Below are 20651 nucleotides of genomic sequence, written 5' to 3'. Positions count from 1 at the left end.
TTTTTTTTTTTCCTCTTTTTTTTTTTCTTCCTCCTCCTCCTCCTCCTCCTCCTCTTTTCATCATCATCATCTTCTTTATCTCTTCCTTCTCATTTTCATTTCCTTATTTTCCTTTTTTTCTCTCTTCCTCCTCCTCCTCCTCCTCCTCCTCATTCTTTCTTGTCATTATTTTCTTCCTCCTCCTCCTCCTTCTCTTCCTTTTCTTGTTCTTTTTTTCATTTTGTGACTCTCTCTCTCTCTCTCTCTCTCTCTCTCTCTCTCTCTCTCTCTCTCTCTCTCTCTCTCTCTCTCTCTCTCTCTCTCTCTCTCTCTCTCTCTCTCTCTCTCTCTCTCTCAAGCACAAGTAATCCTTAATTAAAACATCCTAATTTCCTGCATGTTGCCTGACCTAAAACACTAACAAAGAGCACGGCATGTTTTTTAAGGTGTGTGTGTGAGTGTGTGTGTGAGTGTGTGTGTGTGTGTGTGTGTGTGTGTGTCCGCAGATCAGAAGGACAGTGACGGGGAGAAGAGAAGAAAGAAGAATCCTGATTAAAAAAGTAAACATGGGCAACGCTTCTGCTTCTTGCCGTGAACTGATGACCTTGCCGTATCTCTCCCCTTGCGGATCGATCTATCTGTGCGTTAATTTTGGGATGAAGTGTGTGTGAGATGATTGGGTGGGGGCAGTAGTAGTAGTAGTAGTAGTAGTAGAAAATGTTAGTTGTCATAGTAATAGTAGCAGTAGTAGAAATGTTAGTTGCCATAGTAGTAGTAGAGGTTAGAAGTACATATTTTTTCTTATATATATAGTTAGTTTGTTTCTTGATATTATTTTTTCTTGCACCTTGAATGATAGAGGAAGGGATAGCCATAGCACCAAGCACCTCTGTTCTCTCTCTCTCTCTCTCTCTCTCTCTCTCTCTCTCTCTCTCTCTCTCTCTCTCTCTCTCTCTCACATCAAGTTAAGGTGTCTTTGCTAACTTTTAAGCCTTTATTTATTGTTATTATGATCAACTTTTACCAACTTGAATATAATACTGATAATAATAATAATAATAATAATAATAATAATAATAATAATAATAATATTTTTCCTCAATTGATTTTTTTTATAATGAGTTCAGAATTAATAATACTAATAATGAAATGGGGGTAAGAATGAGTGTTGAGAATTAAAGAATGCATAGATTGGCACTGCTGTTAATAGGTTGGCACTGGTGGATACATAGGTTGGCACTGCTGGATATAGGTTGGCACTAGATGTATTTGGGGCACTCAGACAGAGTTGGCACTGCTGGATACATAGGTTGGCACTGCTGGATACATAGGTTGGCACTGCTGGATACATAGGTTGGCACTGCTGGATATATAGGTTGGCACTGCTGGATACATATGTTTGCACTGCTGGATACATAGGTTGGCACTGCTGGATACATGGGTTAGCACTGCTGTTAATAGGTTGGCACTGTTGGATACATATGTTGGCACTGCTGGATACATGGGGTGACACTGCTGGATACATGGGTTGGCACTGCTGGATACATGGGTTGGCACTGCTGGATACATGGGGTGACACTGCTGGATACATAGATTGGCACTGCTGGATATATAGGTTGGCACTGCTGTATACATGGGTTGGCACTTCTGTATACATGGGTTGGCACTGCTGGATACATAGATTGGCACTGCTGGATATATAGGTTGGCACTGCTGGATACATAGGTTGGCACTTCTGTATACATGGCATTGGATGTATCAGGACACTTAGACAGGGTTGGCATTACTGTGTACATGAGTTGGCACTGCTGTATACATGGGTTGGCACTTGGACAGGGTTGGCACTACTGTATACATTGCTTGGCACATGTGTCTTATGTTGGCACTGTTGATATCAGGTAACGGGAATGCATAGGATCTTCACAGCTGTTGGTTTCATGGTAATACGGGGATCCAGAGCCTTTGATTTAGTTGTTATTTCGCTTATACTTTGATGGTTTTATTTTATGTGGTGTTAGATTCTGTTCTTAACCCATCCGCTGAGATTGACATGGATTTCGCCTTCACTGGTTGCCTGGTAACATACACTCCCAGGTCTTTCTCTGCCTCTGTGGTGGATAGTGGAGTGTTCCCCATGTGGTATTGGTGTGCTGGATATCCCTTCACTGGTAGCCTGGTAACATACACTCCCAGGTCTTTCTCTGCCTCTGTGGTGGATAGTGGAGTGTTCCCCATGTGGTATTGGTGTGCTGGATATCCCCTCCCAAGGTGCAGGACTTTACACTTTTCTTCATTGAATTGTTGGAGAGGGGGCGTGGCTTGCTTATTTACCAGCCAATGAGATACACATACTGGAGAAGGGGGAGGGGCTTAGTCGCCTAGATAACATGAATAACATAAAGCATATCTGTTATTCGAATGTGGGAAGAAATGGCATAGGAAATCATGGCATATTCTTCAGCATAGGAAAAAATGGCACTAAATATGGCACAGTATGATTTTTTTTTTTTTTTTTTTTTTTACAGCAGAGGAGACAGTGCAAGGGCATAAAAAAAAAAAATAATAATATGAAAAAAAAAGCCCTCTACTTACTGCGTCAAACTTGGTGCGATGTTGCGTTGCCATTTTTTCCGAGTGTCCCGATATTCATACTTTTAAGCGACTTTTTCAATATATGTTTGCCATCATTTAATTCCCTTTGTTTCAGATTTTTAAGTTCATCCATTTATAAACTTCAGCGATATCTAATTCTCCCATATTTCAATTCTCACATGTATATATATTTTCGGGGGGTCCTATATTTTCCTGCCCATTTCCATTCTCTTCTTAAAAACTATTTGGATGTCGTGTGTGAGTTGAGAGTGTACAAAGTGTTGAGCTTATTAACTGGTGTGTGTGTGTGTGTGTGTGTGCTTTATAACAGAACCTTTGGGGTGTCTATTTCACTTGCAGGTTGTATAATTTGATGGCATTTCCTCGATTTCCATTTTCTTCTTCAACGTAAAATATCTCTGTGTGTTTAAACCAAAGCAAAACACAGTTACTAACTCTTTCTTACCTTTCTCCCTCCCCTTCCCTTACCTTTCTCTCCCCTTCTTCCCTCTCCCTTTCCTAAACACACCTGGGAACCCTTCTTTCTTTCCCTTCGCCCTCCCTTTCTCTACCTTACCTTAATGTCCCTTCCCTTTACCTTCCTCTCCCCTTCCTAAACACATCTGGTAACCCTTCTTTATTTCCCTCCTCCCTTCCCTTTGTCAACCTTACCTCAATGTCCCTTCCCTTCCCTTCCTCTCCCTACCTTGCCTTAATGTCCCTTCCCTTACCTTCCTCTCCCCTTCCTAAACATGGCTACTAACCCTTCATTCTTACCTTCCTCCCTTCCCTTCTCTACCTTACCTTACTGTCCCTTCCCTTCCCTTCCTCTCCCTACCTTACCTTAATGTCCCTTCCCTTCCCTTCCTCTCCCTACCTTACCTTAATGTCCCTTCCCTTCCCTTCCTCTCCCTTTCCCTACTTTACCTTACTGTCCCTTCCTTTCCCTTCCTCTCCCTTTCCCTACCTTACCTTAATGTCCCTTCCCTTCCCTTCCTCTCCCTTTCCCTACCTTACCTTACTGTCCCTTCCCTTCCCTTCCTTTCCCTACCTTACCTTACTGTCCCTTCCCTTCCCTTCCTCTCCCTACCTTACCTTACTGTCCCTTCCTTTCCCTTCATCTCCCTTTCCCTACCTTACCTTAATGTCCCTTCCCTTACCTTCCTCTCCCCTTCCTAAACATGATTGGTAACCCTTTTTTCTCCCCTTCCTTCCTTCCTTCCTCCCTCAACCTTACCTTAATCTCCCTCCCCTTACCTTCCCTCTCTAATTACCTTCCTTTCCCTTTTATCTCTTTTCCTTCTCTCTTTTTCCTTTTTTCTTCTCATTCTCTCTATTCTTTTCTTTCTTTTTCTTCCTTTCTTTATTCTTCTATATTTCTTTTTTTTCTTATTTGGTTTATTTGTTCATTTTTCCTTTTCTTCCCTTTTTTCCTTATTTCTGTTATTGTTTTTTTTTTTCATTTTTTTTTTCAACTTGATTATTTTTCTTGTTTTTCTTTTTCTCTGTTTTGGTCTTCTTTTTTTATTTCTTGTCTCTTTTTTTCCTTTTCTTGTTTTCTGTGTGTGTGTGTGTGTGTGTGTGTGTGTGTGTGTGTGTGTGTGTTCGCTCATTTTCTTCACCCTTATTATTATTATTTTCCATTTTATTATTTTTCCTGTTTTGATTTTCTTTGTTTTCATTTCTTGTTGTCTCTCTTTTCCTCCATTTCTTGTGTGTGTGTGTGTGTGTGTGTGTGTGTGTGTGTTTCTCATTTTACATTTATTTATACGTTGTTTTTCTTCCTTGTTTACCTGTCAGACCCACCACTACACACACACACACACACGTACGCGCTCACAGGATGTACGCCGCCGGGTCAAGGCTGTCGAAATCTCCTTCTCTGACGCACCTTAAAATGTCGTCAGCGAACCTTCTTTCTCGCTTCACCTCCTCCGCCTATCACAACCTTGTCTAACTCTCTCTCTCTCTCTCTCTCTCTCTCTCTCTCTCTCTCTCTCTCTCTCTCTCTCTCTCTCTCTCTCTCTCTCTCTCTCTCTCTCTCTCTCTCTCTCTCTCTCACGTCCTTTGTCATCTTAAATCTGTGATCTTTTAGGAATTTTAGGACACACACACACACATACACACACACACACCATTTCTCCATTCCTCTTCCTCTTCCTCTCCCCCCCACCTCAAAACATACCCCAGGGCCCCCCCCCTCCCACCAAAACACCCCTAAAACCAAACACCGGGCCACTCCACTAACACAGGTAAAACTGCATGACGCTCTGTGCATGGCAAGGCAAGCGAGACGAGTGCATGCCATCACCCCAAACACACGGTGGTCATAGGAGGGGAGCGTCTCACAGCACACACTAGAGACATGGTGTTGGGTGTAGGTTGTAGTTTAGGGTGTAGGATGAAGGTGTTTTTAGCCTGAACCAGTGTCATATAATGGGTGTAGGATGAAGGTGTTTTTAGCCTGAACCAGAGTCATATAATAGGTGTAGTTTAGGGTGTAGGATGCAGGTGTTGTTAGCCTGAACCAGTCATATAATAGGTGTAGTTTAGGGTGTAGGATGCAGGTGTTGTTAGCCTGAACCAGTCATATAATAGGTGTAGTTTAGGGTGTAGGATGCAGGTGTTGTTAGCCTGAACCAGTCATATAATAGGTGTAGTTTAGGGTGTAGGATGAAGGTGTTGTCAGCCTGAACCAGTCATATAATAGGTGTAGGATGTAGAGACGGTGTTGGGTGTGGGCCGTTCACAGCCCAAATTACTAGTGGACTAGGTGCTATAGACTATTCAATCTTCAGGAAGTCATCATAAAGATCATATAACAGTTACAGTCTTGAAGCTGAGCATAAGATTGACATTAACCCTCTCGCACACAATGACACGTTTTGCGCCATCAAGGGCAAAAGGTCTTGGTGCACGATGATGCGAAACGTGTCATAAAAGTTTAAAAAATTCATTAAAAATTAAGTTTTCGGTGAAAGTGCATCAAATTTGGGAGCGTCATTTGTTGGGATAAGTTTCTTAGTGGTAACATATGGCAACCTTTCTAAGGAGTGTAAATGAGGAGTGTGGAGTGATTTTTAGTTGTTAGCCTACTCTGATGGGAGAGAAAAAATACAGTTTTCTTGGTGTAACTCGGAAACTAATAGGCGTATGAGGATTTTGAGGATACCATAAGAATCCTCACTAAATTCTGCTTTGAAACATATAATCAGCTGAAAAAGTTGGCCCACAAAATTTCGAGCATGTGTGGGGAAGAGTTGGTACTTGGGATTTATTGTCTACAATACTCTATACAGAGACTTAAAATTGTTTATTTTCTTCTATTATTATTTGTGTGTGTTCTAGTTCAAGTCTTTATGAAGCCATTGATACCACATTTATTGGGGTACGATATATCTGAGGGTAAAATATGTCCAGGAATGTAGAGTATCGTGGCGGCAAAAAAAGGCTTGTCGGGCCTGAGAAATGCATGGTGAGTGGAACAGAAACTTATTGGAAACTTACGGTGTGCGAGAGGGTTAACATTCATTGCACTGTTATGAGATCTGCTCTATGGCAAGGTACTGCTGAGCCAGATGTACAGTGTTGTAAGGAAGGTGACATGTCTCACGGAGATATTAGAATTTACAGACACATTTATGGGTTATCAATAGTCCTACCTCACCCAACATGATGCTCCGTGTATACAAAGGAGAAGTTTGGCACAGAAGTGGGTTTCCATTCACATTGTTGCATAGTGTCAGTCAGTCAGTCAGTTGCCCACAAAGCTCGTGGTTTAAGCAAGTTGATGGATCCTGCATTAAGTACACCAGGTATTCATTATATGCAAGGGTTCCGTTCTGCATAAAGCTCGCATAATGTGAATTCGCATATATCAAACCTATCATCCCATTAATTATTGGGGGTTATGTTCCACGACCCGTTTTCGAACCCTCTAACTATTTATTCTGCCACCGTTTAATAATAATAAAGCACATTAGTACAAATAAACTGTAAAATATAATATGAAAATACATTGTAAACAAACAATAACTTTAGGATCAGAGGGAGGAAAAGGTTAATTATAGACGAGGAAAGTGCGAGAAAACATTTGCACCCGCCACCCTCTAGTGCGAGTCGGCCACCATACCTCACCAACCAGTCGCATAATAGTGAATTTTTCTCACATAAAACGAATACTTGGCACATTTAGGTTAGTCGCACATGAGCGAATTTGCATATTTAGAACTCGTATACATCGAATACCCAGTGTACTTAGGATGGGTCTTTTCAGTAGTCATATAATTCATGCATACAGAAGGTTGCATTCTTCTCAAAAAAGCAACAGCGTAGATTTTCACATTGTTGCATAGTGTTAGTCAGTCAGTCCGTTGCCTACAGAACAAGTTGGTGGGTCCTGCTGTGAAGTTCATAGGATGGGTCTTTTAGTTGTCAGAATCCTTGCATACAGAAGATTGCATTCCCCTCAAAAAAGCAACAGCCTGATTTCTTGACGTCAGGAAATTATATAGATCAAAAAGCCTGGAGTCTGAACTGGAGGACATTATAAAAAACACCTACGAATGAGTGGGTGGAGTCTTAGTTTATTATTTCCTATAGATTCACATTCTTACTGGAGCAGTGTGAACAAAATATTAATAGGTGCACATAACCCCTTATCCAGGCACCACCACCACCACCACCTCCACATATACACCAGTCCTGCACTAGGCTATGTGTAGGGTGGTGTACAGTGCCCACCTCACCATGCAGAGCCACCACCATGCCTGTACCACACCACCACTACCACCACCATTCCCTCACCCTCACATGCCTTGACAAGACCTTATACAAACTCTCTCCTCCCCTTCCTGCCTGTTCTGCCCAGTACTCTTGCTAAGGGAGGGACGTCAGTCACTTCAATGCCCCACTTCTCCCTCCCTGCCTGTCCATGCCCCAACTTTTCCAGTGGGAGCGACATGCTGTATTTGCTGGTCTATTGGACGTATAAATAAAAACTACTCTTCATCTTAGCCGCATGTATTACAGATCAGAGACGCAGCACCAAAGACGTGAAGTGCTTAGGGGTTCAAGAAGCACCAGTAGCACACAAGCGTAAAAATTGTGCACAGTTGTTGTTAATGTTGACGCTAAGTTCTTGGTAATGGTGACTTTTGGTGAAATGACATACGCATAGCTAAACCAATTTTACCGAAGGCTAACTGATATAACCATTTGTTAATGTTGACGCTAAGTTCTTGGTAATGGTGACTTTTAGTGAAATGACGTATAGCGAAACCAATTTAGGCTAACTGATATAACCAAGTCAAGTTCTTTGGACATGTTTCAGGTTCAGAGCCATCACCAAACTTCTCACTTCTCAAACAAGCTTACGATTTTTAAACTTTTTATAATTCTACGATTTTAAACGAGGTATATTGTATTCAGCCCCATATGACCAGTGCAGTTACGGCGCCATGATTTTACAGCCCAATCAATCAATCAATTCTCAAACAAGTCAAAAAATACTTGTAAAATGAAACAGAAATGAATATGAGTCTTACGAGGTATATTGTATTCAGCGCCATATGACCAGTGTAGTTGCGGCGCCATGATTTTACAGCCCAATCAATCAATCAATTCTCAAACAAGTCAAAAAATACTTGTAAAATGAAACAGAAATGAATACGAGTCTTACGAGGTATATTGTATTCAGTGCCGTATGACCAGTGCAGCTGCGGCGCCATGATTTTACAGCACAATCAATCAATCAATTCTCAAACAAGTCAAAAAATACTTGTAAAATGAAACAGAAAGTGAATATGAGTCTTACAAGGTATATAGTATTCAGCACCATATGACCAGTGCAGCTGCGGCACCATGATTTTACAGCCCAATCAACCAATCAATTCTCAAACAAGTCAAAAAATACTTGTAAAATGAAACAAAGTGAATACGAGTCTTACGAGGTATATTGTATTTAGTGCCACATGACCAGTGCAGTTTCGGTGCCATGATTTTACAGCACAATCAATCAATCAATTCTCAAACAAGTCAAAAAATACTTGTAAAATGAAACAAAGTGAATACGAGTCTTACGAGGTATATTGTATTCAGCGCCATATGACCAGTGCAGTTGTGGCGCCATGATTTTACAGCACAATCAATCAATCAATTCCCAAACAAGTCAAAAAATACTTGTAAAATGAAACAAAGTGAATACGAGTCTTACGAGGTATATAGTATTCAGCACCACATGACCAGTGCAGTTGTGGCGCCATGATTTTACAGCACAATCAATCAATCAATTCCCAAACAAGTCAAAAAATACTTGTAAAATTAAACAAAGTGAATATGAGTCTTATGAGGTATATAGTATTCAGCGCCATATGACCAGTGCAGTTTCGGTGCCATGATTTTACAGCACAATCAATCAATCAATTCCCAAACAAGTCAAAAAATACTTGTAAAATGAAACAAAGTGAATACGAGTCTTACGAGGTATATTGTATTCAGTGCCATATGACCAGTGCAGCTGCGGCGCCATGATTTTACAGCACAATCAATCAATCAATTCTCAAACAAGTCAAAAAATACTTGTAAAATGAAACAGAAGTGAATATGAGTCTTACATACATTCAAGCAAGTAAACATATGAAACAAAATAAGAAAAAAAATCCCCTCGTAACAGCCTTTCCAATAAGGTGAGTTTGGAGCAGAGGTGCGTCCTGTACCCGGCAAATATGGCATGTGACTATAATTCCTCCTACTTCCTGCCTGTCCGTGCCCTGAAATGATAACTGAGAACATTAGTGATGGAAAGCCCTCCCTACCCTGCCTGCCCACGCCCCTGCTCTCCTTACTAGGGTCATGGTGTTGGCGGTAGCGAGTGTTCTAAGGCTAATTGGTTCACGGATAGAGAAAGGCAATACAGTCATCCCTCAAATAGTACGGTTTCCAATAGTTCGGTTTTGGTTTTATGTGGATTTTCTAAGATTTTTAAGAATTTTTAAATATCCCAATGAGCAGGAAATTTTAAGATCCTAAAAGATCCATGACAATCCGTATAAAACCGAAACCGAACTATTGGAAACTGTACTATTTGAGGGACGACTGAAATTGGTGACCCCAGAGTGACACAAACACCCAGCCTTCCGATGCGAGTGTTCCAAGGCTAATCGGTTCACGGATAGAGAAAGGTAATATCCATCAGGGTTAGCCTTAGAACACTCGCTACCGCCAACAATGGTACTCAGTAGGAGGGGGTTCTCAATTTTGGGTATGCAACGGGAGTTTTAGGGGCATGTGATGTGTATCTGGACACCCCTCCTTCCGAAATTGACCTCTCTTTCGGCCACCTCTTTGGATGCTTTTTAGGAGCAGCGAGTAGCGGGCTTTTTTTATTATTATTGTTTCATTTTTTGTGCCCTTGAGCTGCCTCCTTTGTTGTAAAAAAAAAAAAAAAAAAAAACATTGCTGCAGTAGCCGACACGATGGTACTATAGTCAAACCGTTTCAAATAGTCCATTGAGATGCTGGCTTCCACAGGTTCTTCCCTCCCCTCTGCTCTGCCACACTGTCCCAACACCTATCCCTACCTCTCATATGTTAGTTATAGGTAACATATGAGCGGAAAAAACAGGTGTTGGGACTGTGTGGCAGAGCAGAGGGGAGGAAAGGACCCGTGGCAGCCAACACCTCAATGGACTATTTGAATTGGTATGACTAAAGGGTTGGGGAGGGGTTGATCTTGTTACCCAAAGTCTCTCACACAGTAGATGACGGACTGAACCAATTTAATGTACTAGTATATGTTGCCATTATACTTCTCCTGAACTTATATTGTGTGTTAGAGGCACATACCCAGCACAAAAAAAATATCATCACTCTCATAAAATACAATCTCTCAAATAGTAGTTTCCAATATAGTTTGGTTTTGGTTTTATATGGATTGTCATGAAAGATCTTTTGGGATGTTTAAATTTCATGCTCGTTGGGAAATTTAAAAATCCTAAAAAATCTTCTTAGAAAATCCACATAAAACCAAAACCGAACATTTGGAAACCGTACAATTTGAGGGACTGTAATCGCCTAAGTCATTTTTCAGCGATTTCCAGATTTTTGTCTACATCAATTTTTTAACAAGGCACCCATTTTTGTATAGTTTCCTTCGTCATTCAGGGTTTGAGTGTTCTAAAATTGGCCTTTTCATTTCTGCCTAAATCTTAAGCCAAATGAGATGATGACAGTTCATTTCCTATTTCCTGTAAAGTAGAAAACAATTACAGGCGGCTTGTTTACGAAGGTGACGATACAGTGTTTGAGGTTGTCACAAAAAAAGTATCGAACACCCCGAGTCTTTGGAATAGTGTGATCAAAATCTATCGACACGGTGTTGTGTTGGTTAGGTGGGTACCAGTGGGTGGACTAGTCATTGCTACCCACCTAGCCAATACAACACCATATCTATAGACCTCAATCACATTCTATTCTGAAGACTCATGGGTGTTCGGTACTTTTTATGATGACTGTGCATAAGGGAATACAGTCATCCCTCAAATAGTACGGTTTCCAATAGTTCGGTTTTGATTTTATAAGGATTGTCATCGAAGATCTTTTAGGGATTTTTAAATTTCCTGTTCGTCTGGAAATTTAAAAATCCTCAAAAAATCTTCCATGAAAATCCACATAAAACCAAACTATTGGAAACCGTACTATTTGAGGGACAACTGTATTATGTTAGTGTACAAACCAGCATCGAAGACTTCTGGTGAATTGGCTTAGAGAGTTTGAGAACCGCTGCCCCACAACATCCTTCTTCTTTCTGTCCCTTGTCCCTGTCTGCGTCCCTGCCCCATCCATGCCTCTGGGACCCTGGCACCACCTCATGTCCCTCCCTCCTTGCCTGTTTTGGTCACATAATGCACATCAGTAAGGTGTTTGCATCCTAGGAAGTGTGTGTGTCGGAGGTCTTATGCATCAGTGCCTTGGGAATACCACAACACTCTCACTGTTGTCTTTGCCAATAGTGGGTGTTGTGTTTACAGGTTTTCTTGTGTTTGATTAGGAATTGAAGGTTTTCTGTGGTCCCCTTCCCTGTTCACACACAATGTAAATCTTACATCTACAAATTTTCCCCTTCCCTTTGTGAGTTTTTTTAGTCAAAAGTTCCCTCCCCCTTCCCTTCTAAAATAATCCCCCTTTGCAATGAAACAATTAGTTAATATCATTTTTGCAATACCAGGCAGTAGGTGGGCTTTGGTGTTGCTTGAAAGGAAACTCCTCATAAAGTACGGCCTAAGTACCTAATTGGAAATTAAGTGTGCACATCAGTAAGAAAAAGAAGATCAGAAACTGCCATCTCTTAGGCCCCCCGTTCACACTGTGCCGACTCTGGGCCACGACAACCCAACGACTTTTAGGTCCCCTTCACACGGTGCCGATTCAGCATCTGGCGATCGTTTCTAGACCTCTTTCCGACCATGTGCGACCCTTTCACATCAACATTTCACACCCAAGACCTCGTGTGCCCTGAGGCGCTGGGTTGTCGTGGCCCAGAGTTGGCACAGTGTGAACAGGGCTTTAGTGAGGGAGAGCTTGGAACACAGTCATAGTTTGGGAAGCATAGAGGATAGAAACAAAACTAACACATCAACAACATATTAACTGGGGTAAGGAAAAGAGGAAAAGATGAGAGAAACAAACAAAAATTAGAACACACCCCCATACCAGTGTAAGAGCCCTAAACTAACCTCTGATTCTCCCGCGTGGTGATGGCGGCTGGTCCTGCAGGGGCTTCTCCAACTCCCAGATGTCCCTGGCGCGGCGCAGCATAGCCAAGGGTGGCACGCTGCCCCGAGGCATCAAGATAGCATCATCGAGCAATGGAGGAACACCAAAGTCCAACAAGAATAACAAGGGGATCAGGTGTGTGTGTGTATTTACCTTGTTGTATTTACCTAGTTGTAGTTTCACAGGGCCTGGGCTTTACGCTGGTGTGGTCCCGTCTCCATATCTGCATTTATCCAACTTTTCCTTAAAGCTTTGCACACTCCTCGCCAATACTACATCCTCACTTAGTCTGTTCCAAACCTCTATATTTCTTTGCGGGAAGCTATATTTCTTTGTCTCTCAAGCATCTTCCTTTCCTCAATTTTTTACTATGTCCTCTTGTGTTTCTGCTGGTAATTCTTTCTGTTAGTAGCAACTCCTCGTTGTCTACTTCATCTATTTTGTTTAATAATTTATATATTTGTATTAGGTCTCCCCTTTCTCTTCTTTGTTCTAGTGTTGGTAAGTCAATTTCCTTTAGTATTTCCTCATGTGTGTGTGTGTGTGTGTGTGTGTGAAACAATAATAGTAAGAGTAAACAGTTTTGGCCGCTGTTAGGTTGAAAACGTACATATTCTAGATACATTTTAAAAGTAAATTTGTGTGTTTACCTACTTGTGGTATTTAGGGCCTGAACTAAGCTGGGATCACCCTGTCTCCTTGTCTATTTACCCAGCCTCTACTTCATATGATGGACACTCCCTGCCTCCAATCTTCCCCCATAGACCATTCAACCCAATCCTTTTATAAAGGAAACTGTGTGTATTTACCTAGTTGTAGTTTTACAGGGCCTGGGCTTTACGCTCGTGTGGTCCCGTCTCCGTATCTACATTTACCCAACTCTTCCTTAAAGCTTTGCACACTCCTCGCCGATACTACATCCTCACTTAGTCTGTTCCAAACCTCTATATTTCTTTGTGGGAAGCTATATTTATTTATGTCTCTCAAGCATCTTGCCTGTGTGTGTGTGTGTGTGTGTGTGTGTGTGTGTGTGTGTGTGTATGAGAGACCAATAGCGTGGCAGAAGAAGACCAAAAAATAAAGTAATCGTAAGAGGAGTACATGGAGTTGAACCTTTTCTTCCTCCTCCAGTCGTCTGCTGCGGCGTGAGAGCTTCTCGTCCCACCGCGAGGGGTCAACACAGTGGTTTGACAAGACTGACGGCATGCAGACCCCCCCGCAGCAGCCCATCCTGGAGTTGAGTGAACAGGTAACGCCTCCAGTAGGTACCACAGCAGTTCACCTGTATGCTGCTGATTCTGCTGCTGCCGTTCCTGCTACCATCCTACTACCATCCTACTACTACTACTACTACTACTACTACTACTACTACTACTACTACTACTACTACTACTACTACTACCTTTGTTTTTAATTGCTGTTGCTTCATGTTTTGTAATGCAGTGAGGCTTCTCTCTCTCTCTCTCTCTCTCTCTCTCTCTCTCTCTCTCTCTCTCTCTCTGTGTGTGTGTGTGTGTGTGTGTGTCTGTGTGTTCAGAACCAGTAAGAGAGGGGAGTTGGTGTTATCAGAGTTTGATGGTCACACGGTTAATATTTCTGAGGGGGCAGCGAGGGGATACTAAGGGAAATGAGGACAAGTCTTACTAAAACACAAACAGTTCTTGCCTGGAGATGTTGCCTCCCCATTAAGGTGACATAAGAGGCCCCCAAAGGTTAATATTAGTTGGTCACGAGGTGTGTTCCCTTTACAGCAGACCCTCCATTTAGTGTGTTTATTTTAAGGGATTGCCGCATAATGCATTCTTGACCCGACCCCTACACACACACACACACACACACACACACACACACACACACACACACACACACACACACTCCCTTCTTCTCCTTAATTCTTTCCTTTCTTCCTTATTTATTTTATTTATTGTCTCTTCCTTCCTTCCTTCCTTCCTTCCTTCACTTCTTCCTTCCTTCCTTCTTTTATTTATTCACTCATTCATTTATTTTGCACTTTTTTTTTTTCATTTATTCACACAAGTTTCTGAATTTATAAACACACACACACACACACTCTAAAATTTAAAGTCCCACTAGTCCCAAATCCATGAATCCCATTGAAATAACATCTACATTTTGCTAGGGAAACAATTAGGAACAAAATGAGACAAGAAACAATACTAATTAGATTTTATTTCTACTATAAGAATAAATAATAATGGAAACAGCAAAACTAGTAACAGTGCAGTGGATCCAACCTAACGAGTGGCATTTCCCTTTCCTGCTCTTCGCCTCCTCAGCTGATGTCACAGCGACCCAAGAAGACGGAGCTGGACGTGGATAAATATTACTCCACTCGGCCGCGCTCCCTCACCCTCACCCCCACCACCCCCACCACACCCGCCACGTCATCCATCGGCTCCAGGGAAAGTCTCAGTGAGTAGTGGGCAGCCTTTTCCTCATTCATTTAGTCATTTTATTCTACTTATTAACCCGGTAGCAGCAACGGGCCAAATTTGTGACTTTACCGTGTAGCAGCGACGGGCCAAATTTGTGCCATGATATAAACCCCCCAAAATAGATGATACATAATCTGATCACAAATGCTTTGATATATATTATGAAATGGTTTGTGTGAGGGGTGATTTTTTCTCATTTTTCTCGCTTGGAGGGACCATTAAGAAACATGATCCTCGCTGCTACCGGGTTAAGCCTGTAAAGGAATAGTGGTTTAAAAGGAAAAAATTATCACGAAGAACAAGCACTATAACTATGACCAGCTCCCCTCCCTGAACCCTTCCTTTCCTCCCCCTGCCCCACCCCGCCAGGCACGCCAACGGGCTCCCTGTGCGAGGAGGACCAGCCGCCACCGCTGCCCATGAAGCAGAGGGACCAGGACGGGGACTACAGGATGAGCGTCGCGTCACTGTCGTCGGGGAATAAGGTGGGCAGGCACTGACTCACTTGTGTAGTTCTTCATCCTCTCAATTATTCTCACTTCTTATTTCAGTCAACAGTCACCATCAGGGCAGTTTTCCCTTTAGCAAATTCTCTCTAGCACTGGCTGACAGGGGTTGCTGACAGTTTTAACCTGGTCGCAGTGACGGGCCAAATTTGTGGCTTTACCGTGTACCAGCGAATGGCCAATTTTTTGCCATGATATAAATCCCCCAAAATAGATGATGCATAAACTGATCACAAATGCTTTGATATATCTTATGAGATGGTGTGCGTGAGTGATGATTTTTTCTCATTTTTCTTGCTTAGAGGGGCCTTTAACCCCTTCAACATAAGGACGCATATACTGTGTCCTTGCGTGGCCCATACCATATCCGAGGATGCTCATACTGCGTCCTGGCTCGCTTTAGCCAATATATGAGTTATTTTATCTCTATACTTATGCTTACATCTCAAAATTATCAATTAATTTATGTTTCTTTATGTGCACCATTTAATTCTGTTAGTTTTCTTATATAATACATGATGATTATGTTGAGTTTATGGCTGAAAACTTGTTATATTCAGCGACATTTGAAATTTGGGGTGCGTGATCTCGGATACGCTGCAGTGAGGCACAGTTTTGGCCTGGCCATAGTGAAGGGGTTAAGAAATATGATCCCCGCAGCTACCGGGTCAAATGAAATATGTAGCCACGTACACATGGATAGAGTTCATGGAAGTAAAATTGCCAGTTCAGGTAGTACTTAAGTTACGAGGACTACCTATACTGGCAGTTGCCTGTGCCACTAACAGGCTGGGGCCGACCACCAGGGCCATCATGAAAGCCTATTGGCACTAAAGGGGAAAAAATATCAATTAGGGTAAACACTAGAAACATTGCTCCTCCCAGCCAGACAAGACCTGCATGGTGGTCTGCTCAACCCAGATGCCACTACAGCTGTAATTAGTGAAGATCCAGTTGGTTAGACTCACCAGGCGCAAAAATATGTAGCTATTGATTGGCCTGTGTGAAGCTGCCTTTATTGTCTCTGTCTATTAGTCATTTAGAATCTGCCCACTCATTAACCTTTACCACCTAGAATCTGCCCACTCGTTAACCTTTACCACCTAGAATCTGCCCACTCGTTAACCTTTACCACCTAGAATCTGCCCACTCATTAACCTTTACCACCTAGAATCTGCCCACTCGTTAACCTTTACCACCTGTCTTCCTCACCTCAGCCCTCCACTTTATCTACCAGCTGAACTCACACCCCCACCTTTTTCAGAGCCTCTCCGAGTTCTCTTTGACCTGCTGAGCCTGAGCCCTGAGAAGCCCCCAAGACCGGACAAGAACCACAGCCTCCACGGTGCCTCCTCCTCCTCCTCCTCCTCGTCATCCCTTTTGTGAGGCGCCAGCACCACGACACCCACAACTACTTCTATTTTTACATGAGTATAACTATTTTTACCATATTTAAGGCGTAATTCAGGTCACAAATCCTAATTGGAATACTTGTATGCTTGTCAGTAATGTGTTTTGTATGATTTTTTGTGAGTGTGTGTTTCTGTGATTTTTTAGCACAACAAAAGACTCCATAGTGGTGGTGCTGTGAGGGAGTGTGTAGCAGGACCGCACGGCCAGGCTCGCTTGTCTTGCTTGTCGGGTGTGTTCCCTAACTGGTGCACGGGTCAGCCCAATCAGTACTCATGGCAGGAAGAAAACCACTCGGGAGAATTACTAAGATACAAAATTAGTGAATGGATGTACAGAATTTGATGGAAAAAGGAAATAATTGAACAGTGATGTAAAAAACTGAAAGGAGATAAGAAATAACTGAAATAATATAAGAAATTGAAGTAATGAAGTTATATATATAAAACAAAATAGTTAAAATTAAGTGTGAATATCAAACTTTAACTCAACAAAAGCTTCATTCCAACATCACAACTTTAATCTTTCTCCCAAGTAACTCTTCCTCTTATGACCACTGACGGGAAATTGAGTGTGTGTACAGTGGCGAACACATCCCACTGCAGAGACGACCCTTGGCTTAACATGTACAGATACTAGTGTGTAGCGGGCACGGCTGCGCTCGCCCATCACGCAACAGAGGAAGGAGGCGACTGATTGATGGCCTGGTGTGCGTGGCCGTTAGTGTGCCCAAAGAGGGAATCTCCTTCACATATTTTTGGTACTTTTATGAAGGGGAGGGCGGGGCCTTGGGAGGAATTTTAAGCAGAGGCGTTTTTGTGTGTGTGTGTGTGTGTGTGTGTGTGTGTGTGTGTGTGTGTGTGTGTGTGTGTGTGTGTGTGTGATTAAGAGTTGTTTTTAGTGTTACGAACTGATCCACGTGTCAGTATAATGCACCAATCTTGATCCTATAGGGTTAAAACTTTTTGCAGTGATTTAACATGCACTGAAGAGATAGTAAAAACTTCACGTAGGAATGACTTGTAATGACTTAGAACGCTTTTGGTGATGCAGATACTTGATCCTGTAAGGTTAGGACATTGAGAAGTGATCATCTTTTTAAGGAAGGATAATTATAATTTGTGATGATTTAGAAGACTTTAGATCAGGTTATGTCTGGGGGCGTCAGAGCATCAAGCCTTGGAAATGAAGAGCCAGGGTGAAGCGGTTTGAGCCCTGGTACTGCCATGTGAGGTAAAAAATGGCATATGATCTTAACCCCCAAGTCTAGACCCTCAGGCAGCAACTCCAAATGAACATGAGTGCTAGCTGTCAAGGGAAAGATCAGGTTAACTCTCAAGTCTAGACCCTCAGGCAGCAACTCCAAATGAACGTGAGTGCTAGCTGTCAAGGGAAAGATCAGGTTAACTCTCAAGTCTAGACCCTCAGGCAGCAACTCCAAATGAACATGAGTTCTAGCTGTCAAGGGAAAGATCAGGTTATGAGTAGTAATGAGAGGAGTCTTGGTAATGCCAGGAAGCAGGTTAACAAACACAGAATTCTCAGAGGAAGCAATAATTTGTAATAGGAAAAGACGGATAGGTTGTAGCAAATGGTAATGGTGCAAGATTGTACTTTTATATGAACAGGAAGGACTTTTGTATTGGATGAAACGCAGAAGTAAGCTGTTAGGAGATGAGCAGAAATGTACAAAATGTGATGCAGGCAGAGGCCATCCCTACTTAATGTGTTAGGGTGTGCTTGCCAGTTGTATTCACCCTTCCCTGTCGGTACTCCTGTCAGGGAATGATGACGACTCAGGGAAGTTAACCTGAGGAATGTAAATGACTGACTATGAAAAAGATTACCTCACATTATCATATTACTTTGATTAGATGATTTACATACCATGGCTTGAACAATTGTCACGTATTTCTTTCCATATAGGAGTACTTGTAGGGAAGAATGCGTACAAATTGGCGAGCTTACTCCAGTCAACTACCTGTTCTTAGATAAGTCAGGCTGCTAAGGCTGTCAATTGTCACACTGAGGTAAATGATGTCTGTCGCTGTGGCCAAGTTTGTGTGATAAAACTTAAGTACTTTTAAGTGAAACAAAAGCAAGCCTCAACTCAGTGACCATGTGTATAATGAGGGTTAGGAGATTGTGCTTAATGAGTTAATTAGGAGTTCGCCAGCAAAGAATTTTCATTGATCCATTCACTAATAATTTTTGTCGTTCTGGCCATAGGTTGTGATGGCAAATATTTAATGAGTGTATAATGAGAGTTAAGAGATTATATTTAATGAGATACTAATGAGTTTGTGTGGCGAGGAAATCACTTTGTTCTGTTCAGCAATAATTCTTGTCATTCTGGCCATGTCTTAACTCATAGGCCATAAATGTATAATGAGTTAGATTATTTTTATTGAAGTAAGAATGTGTTGACTACCATTGGGTCACATGTGCAGCAAGGAATCCACTTTGTTCTGTCGAGTATTCATTTATGTCCTTGTGGCTGAAGTATATTGTGATGAAACTCAGATGTGATGAGGAAACTTGGCTGTGGTGTCGAGTTTAAATGATGACAAGTCAGGACACTGGGCCATATTATGTCAAACCCAAGAAGTTTTGGGTCTCTACAAAGGTCAGTTTAGGGACTGTATTACAAGTCCAATCAGAGAAGTTTCAGGTCCCTACAGGGTTATTCATCCCAAACCTTGTAGGGACCCGAAACTTCTTGGATTGGACTTGTAGTACGGCCCCTAAACCGACCTTTCTAGGGACCCAAAACTTCCCGTGTTTGACTTATAATACGGCCCACTAACTCAATTACCTAGCAGAGAAATATCGCCACCTTCGTAAACAAACCGCTTAAGTCAGTATTTTCTACTTTACAGGAAATCATAAAAGAACTGTCATCATCTCATTTGGCTTAAGATTTAGGCAGAAACGAAAAGGCCAATTCTATAACACTCAAACCCTGAACGACGGAGGCAACTTAACAAAAATGGGCGTCACATGTTGAAAAATTGATGTAGACGAAAACCTGGAAATCGCTGAAAAATGGCTTGGGCAATTATTTTATGAGGGTGACGATATGTTAATGCAGTCTTGTCAGAGTGGCCTTGAATGAGAGGAAAGTCACGCCAAGTAAAGTAACGGATCATGTCTCTTTACAGCAACTACATCGCCAAAAAACATCTCGAACACCCATGAGTCGATTGAACAGAGTAAGAGTGATATCTATAATTCTATATGCATGGTGCTGTGCTGGCTATGGATGTCACTCAAATGCTACGTTATGTTTGTTATGGGTGTAAGTTACCTTTTGCCAACTGTACATGCGTGGAGAAAGTATTGAGTTTTATAAAGCCAAATAATGATTGATGAGAGACTGAGAGAAAAGTTGAAGGCCACGCAACAAAATGACAGTGTGGTGTGTGGATAAGATAATGAGTCTTATCAGGTTCAGTTGTGACTTGTCTTGTTACAGTGGTCATGAATGGGATACAGCTGAAAGTCCTGCAAAGTCAAGTAATGATCATGTCTTTTAATGGTGATAAAAGTAGGGTACTGTAAGGGAGTTTAGAAGTAATGATAAATGATTGTCTTGCCACAGTGATGGTAGGGTAACTTAAGTGCTTCCTTTGGACAATTTACATGTATGTTTATTTTTGCCGTTCATTTGTTTGTCCGTCGTGGGTGTGGAGGGATGAACAATGAATCCTAGAGGCCAGTCAGGTGACGAGTGAGTGTGTGAGTGAGTGTGAAAGTACATACAATGCTTCCCCTACTTGCCAGTGTGTGTGTGTGTGTGTGTGTGTGTGTGTGTGTGTGTGTGTGTGTGTGTTCATTGCTTCCTACACTTCCTAACTTTACTCAGTATTATATGCTGAACACAGTTGTCTGTCTCTCATGGTGCCATATAGTCTGTAAGCAACTCCCAACTTTA

The 20651-nt window shown here is 42.0% G+C and overlaps 1 protein-coding gene and 1 long non-coding RNA gene across 4 annotated transcripts in view; both read left to right on the top strand.

Moving 5' to 3' along the window:
• LOC126984724 (dedicator of cytokinesis protein 5-like) overlaps nucleotides 1-15316 on the top strand; it is a 38951-nt gene extending 23635 nt beyond the window's left edge. For all 3 annotated transcript variants that reach the window (XM_050838731.1, XM_050838729.1, XM_050838728.1), the window contains 4 exons: nucleotides 12346-12480; nucleotides 13477-13594; nucleotides 14643-14778; nucleotides 15171-15316. In XM_050838731.1, the coding sequence (XP_050694688.1) occupies nucleotides 12346-12480; nucleotides 13477-13594; nucleotides 14643-14778; nucleotides 15171-15301 (520 nt within the window). In that variant the 3' untranslated portion in view covers nucleotides 15302-15316. The remainder of the gene's footprint in view (nucleotides 1-12345; nucleotides 12481-13476; nucleotides 13595-14642; nucleotides 14779-15170) is intronic.
• Nucleotides 15317-16614: 1298 nt separating this feature from the next.
• LOC126984721 (uncharacterized) lies at nucleotides 16615-20554 on the top strand. Its single transcript, XR_007737509.1, has 2 exons — nucleotides 16615-18119; nucleotides 18195-20554. It is a non-coding gene; the product is annotated as an uncharacterized LOC126984721 (long non-coding RNA).
• Nucleotides 20555-20651: the final 97 nt, after the last annotated feature.

Source organism: Eriocheir sinensis, chromosome 57 (genome assembly GCF_024679095.1).
Source record: "Eriocheir sinensis breed Jianghai 21 chromosome 57, ASM2467909v1, whole genome shotgun sequence".
Lineage (NCBI taxonomy): Eukaryota > Metazoa > Arthropoda > Malacostraca > Decapoda > Varunidae > Eriocheir > Eriocheir sinensis.
Note: the sequence above shows the minus strand (reverse complement) of the source record. Positions and strands in the feature narration are given on the sequence as shown.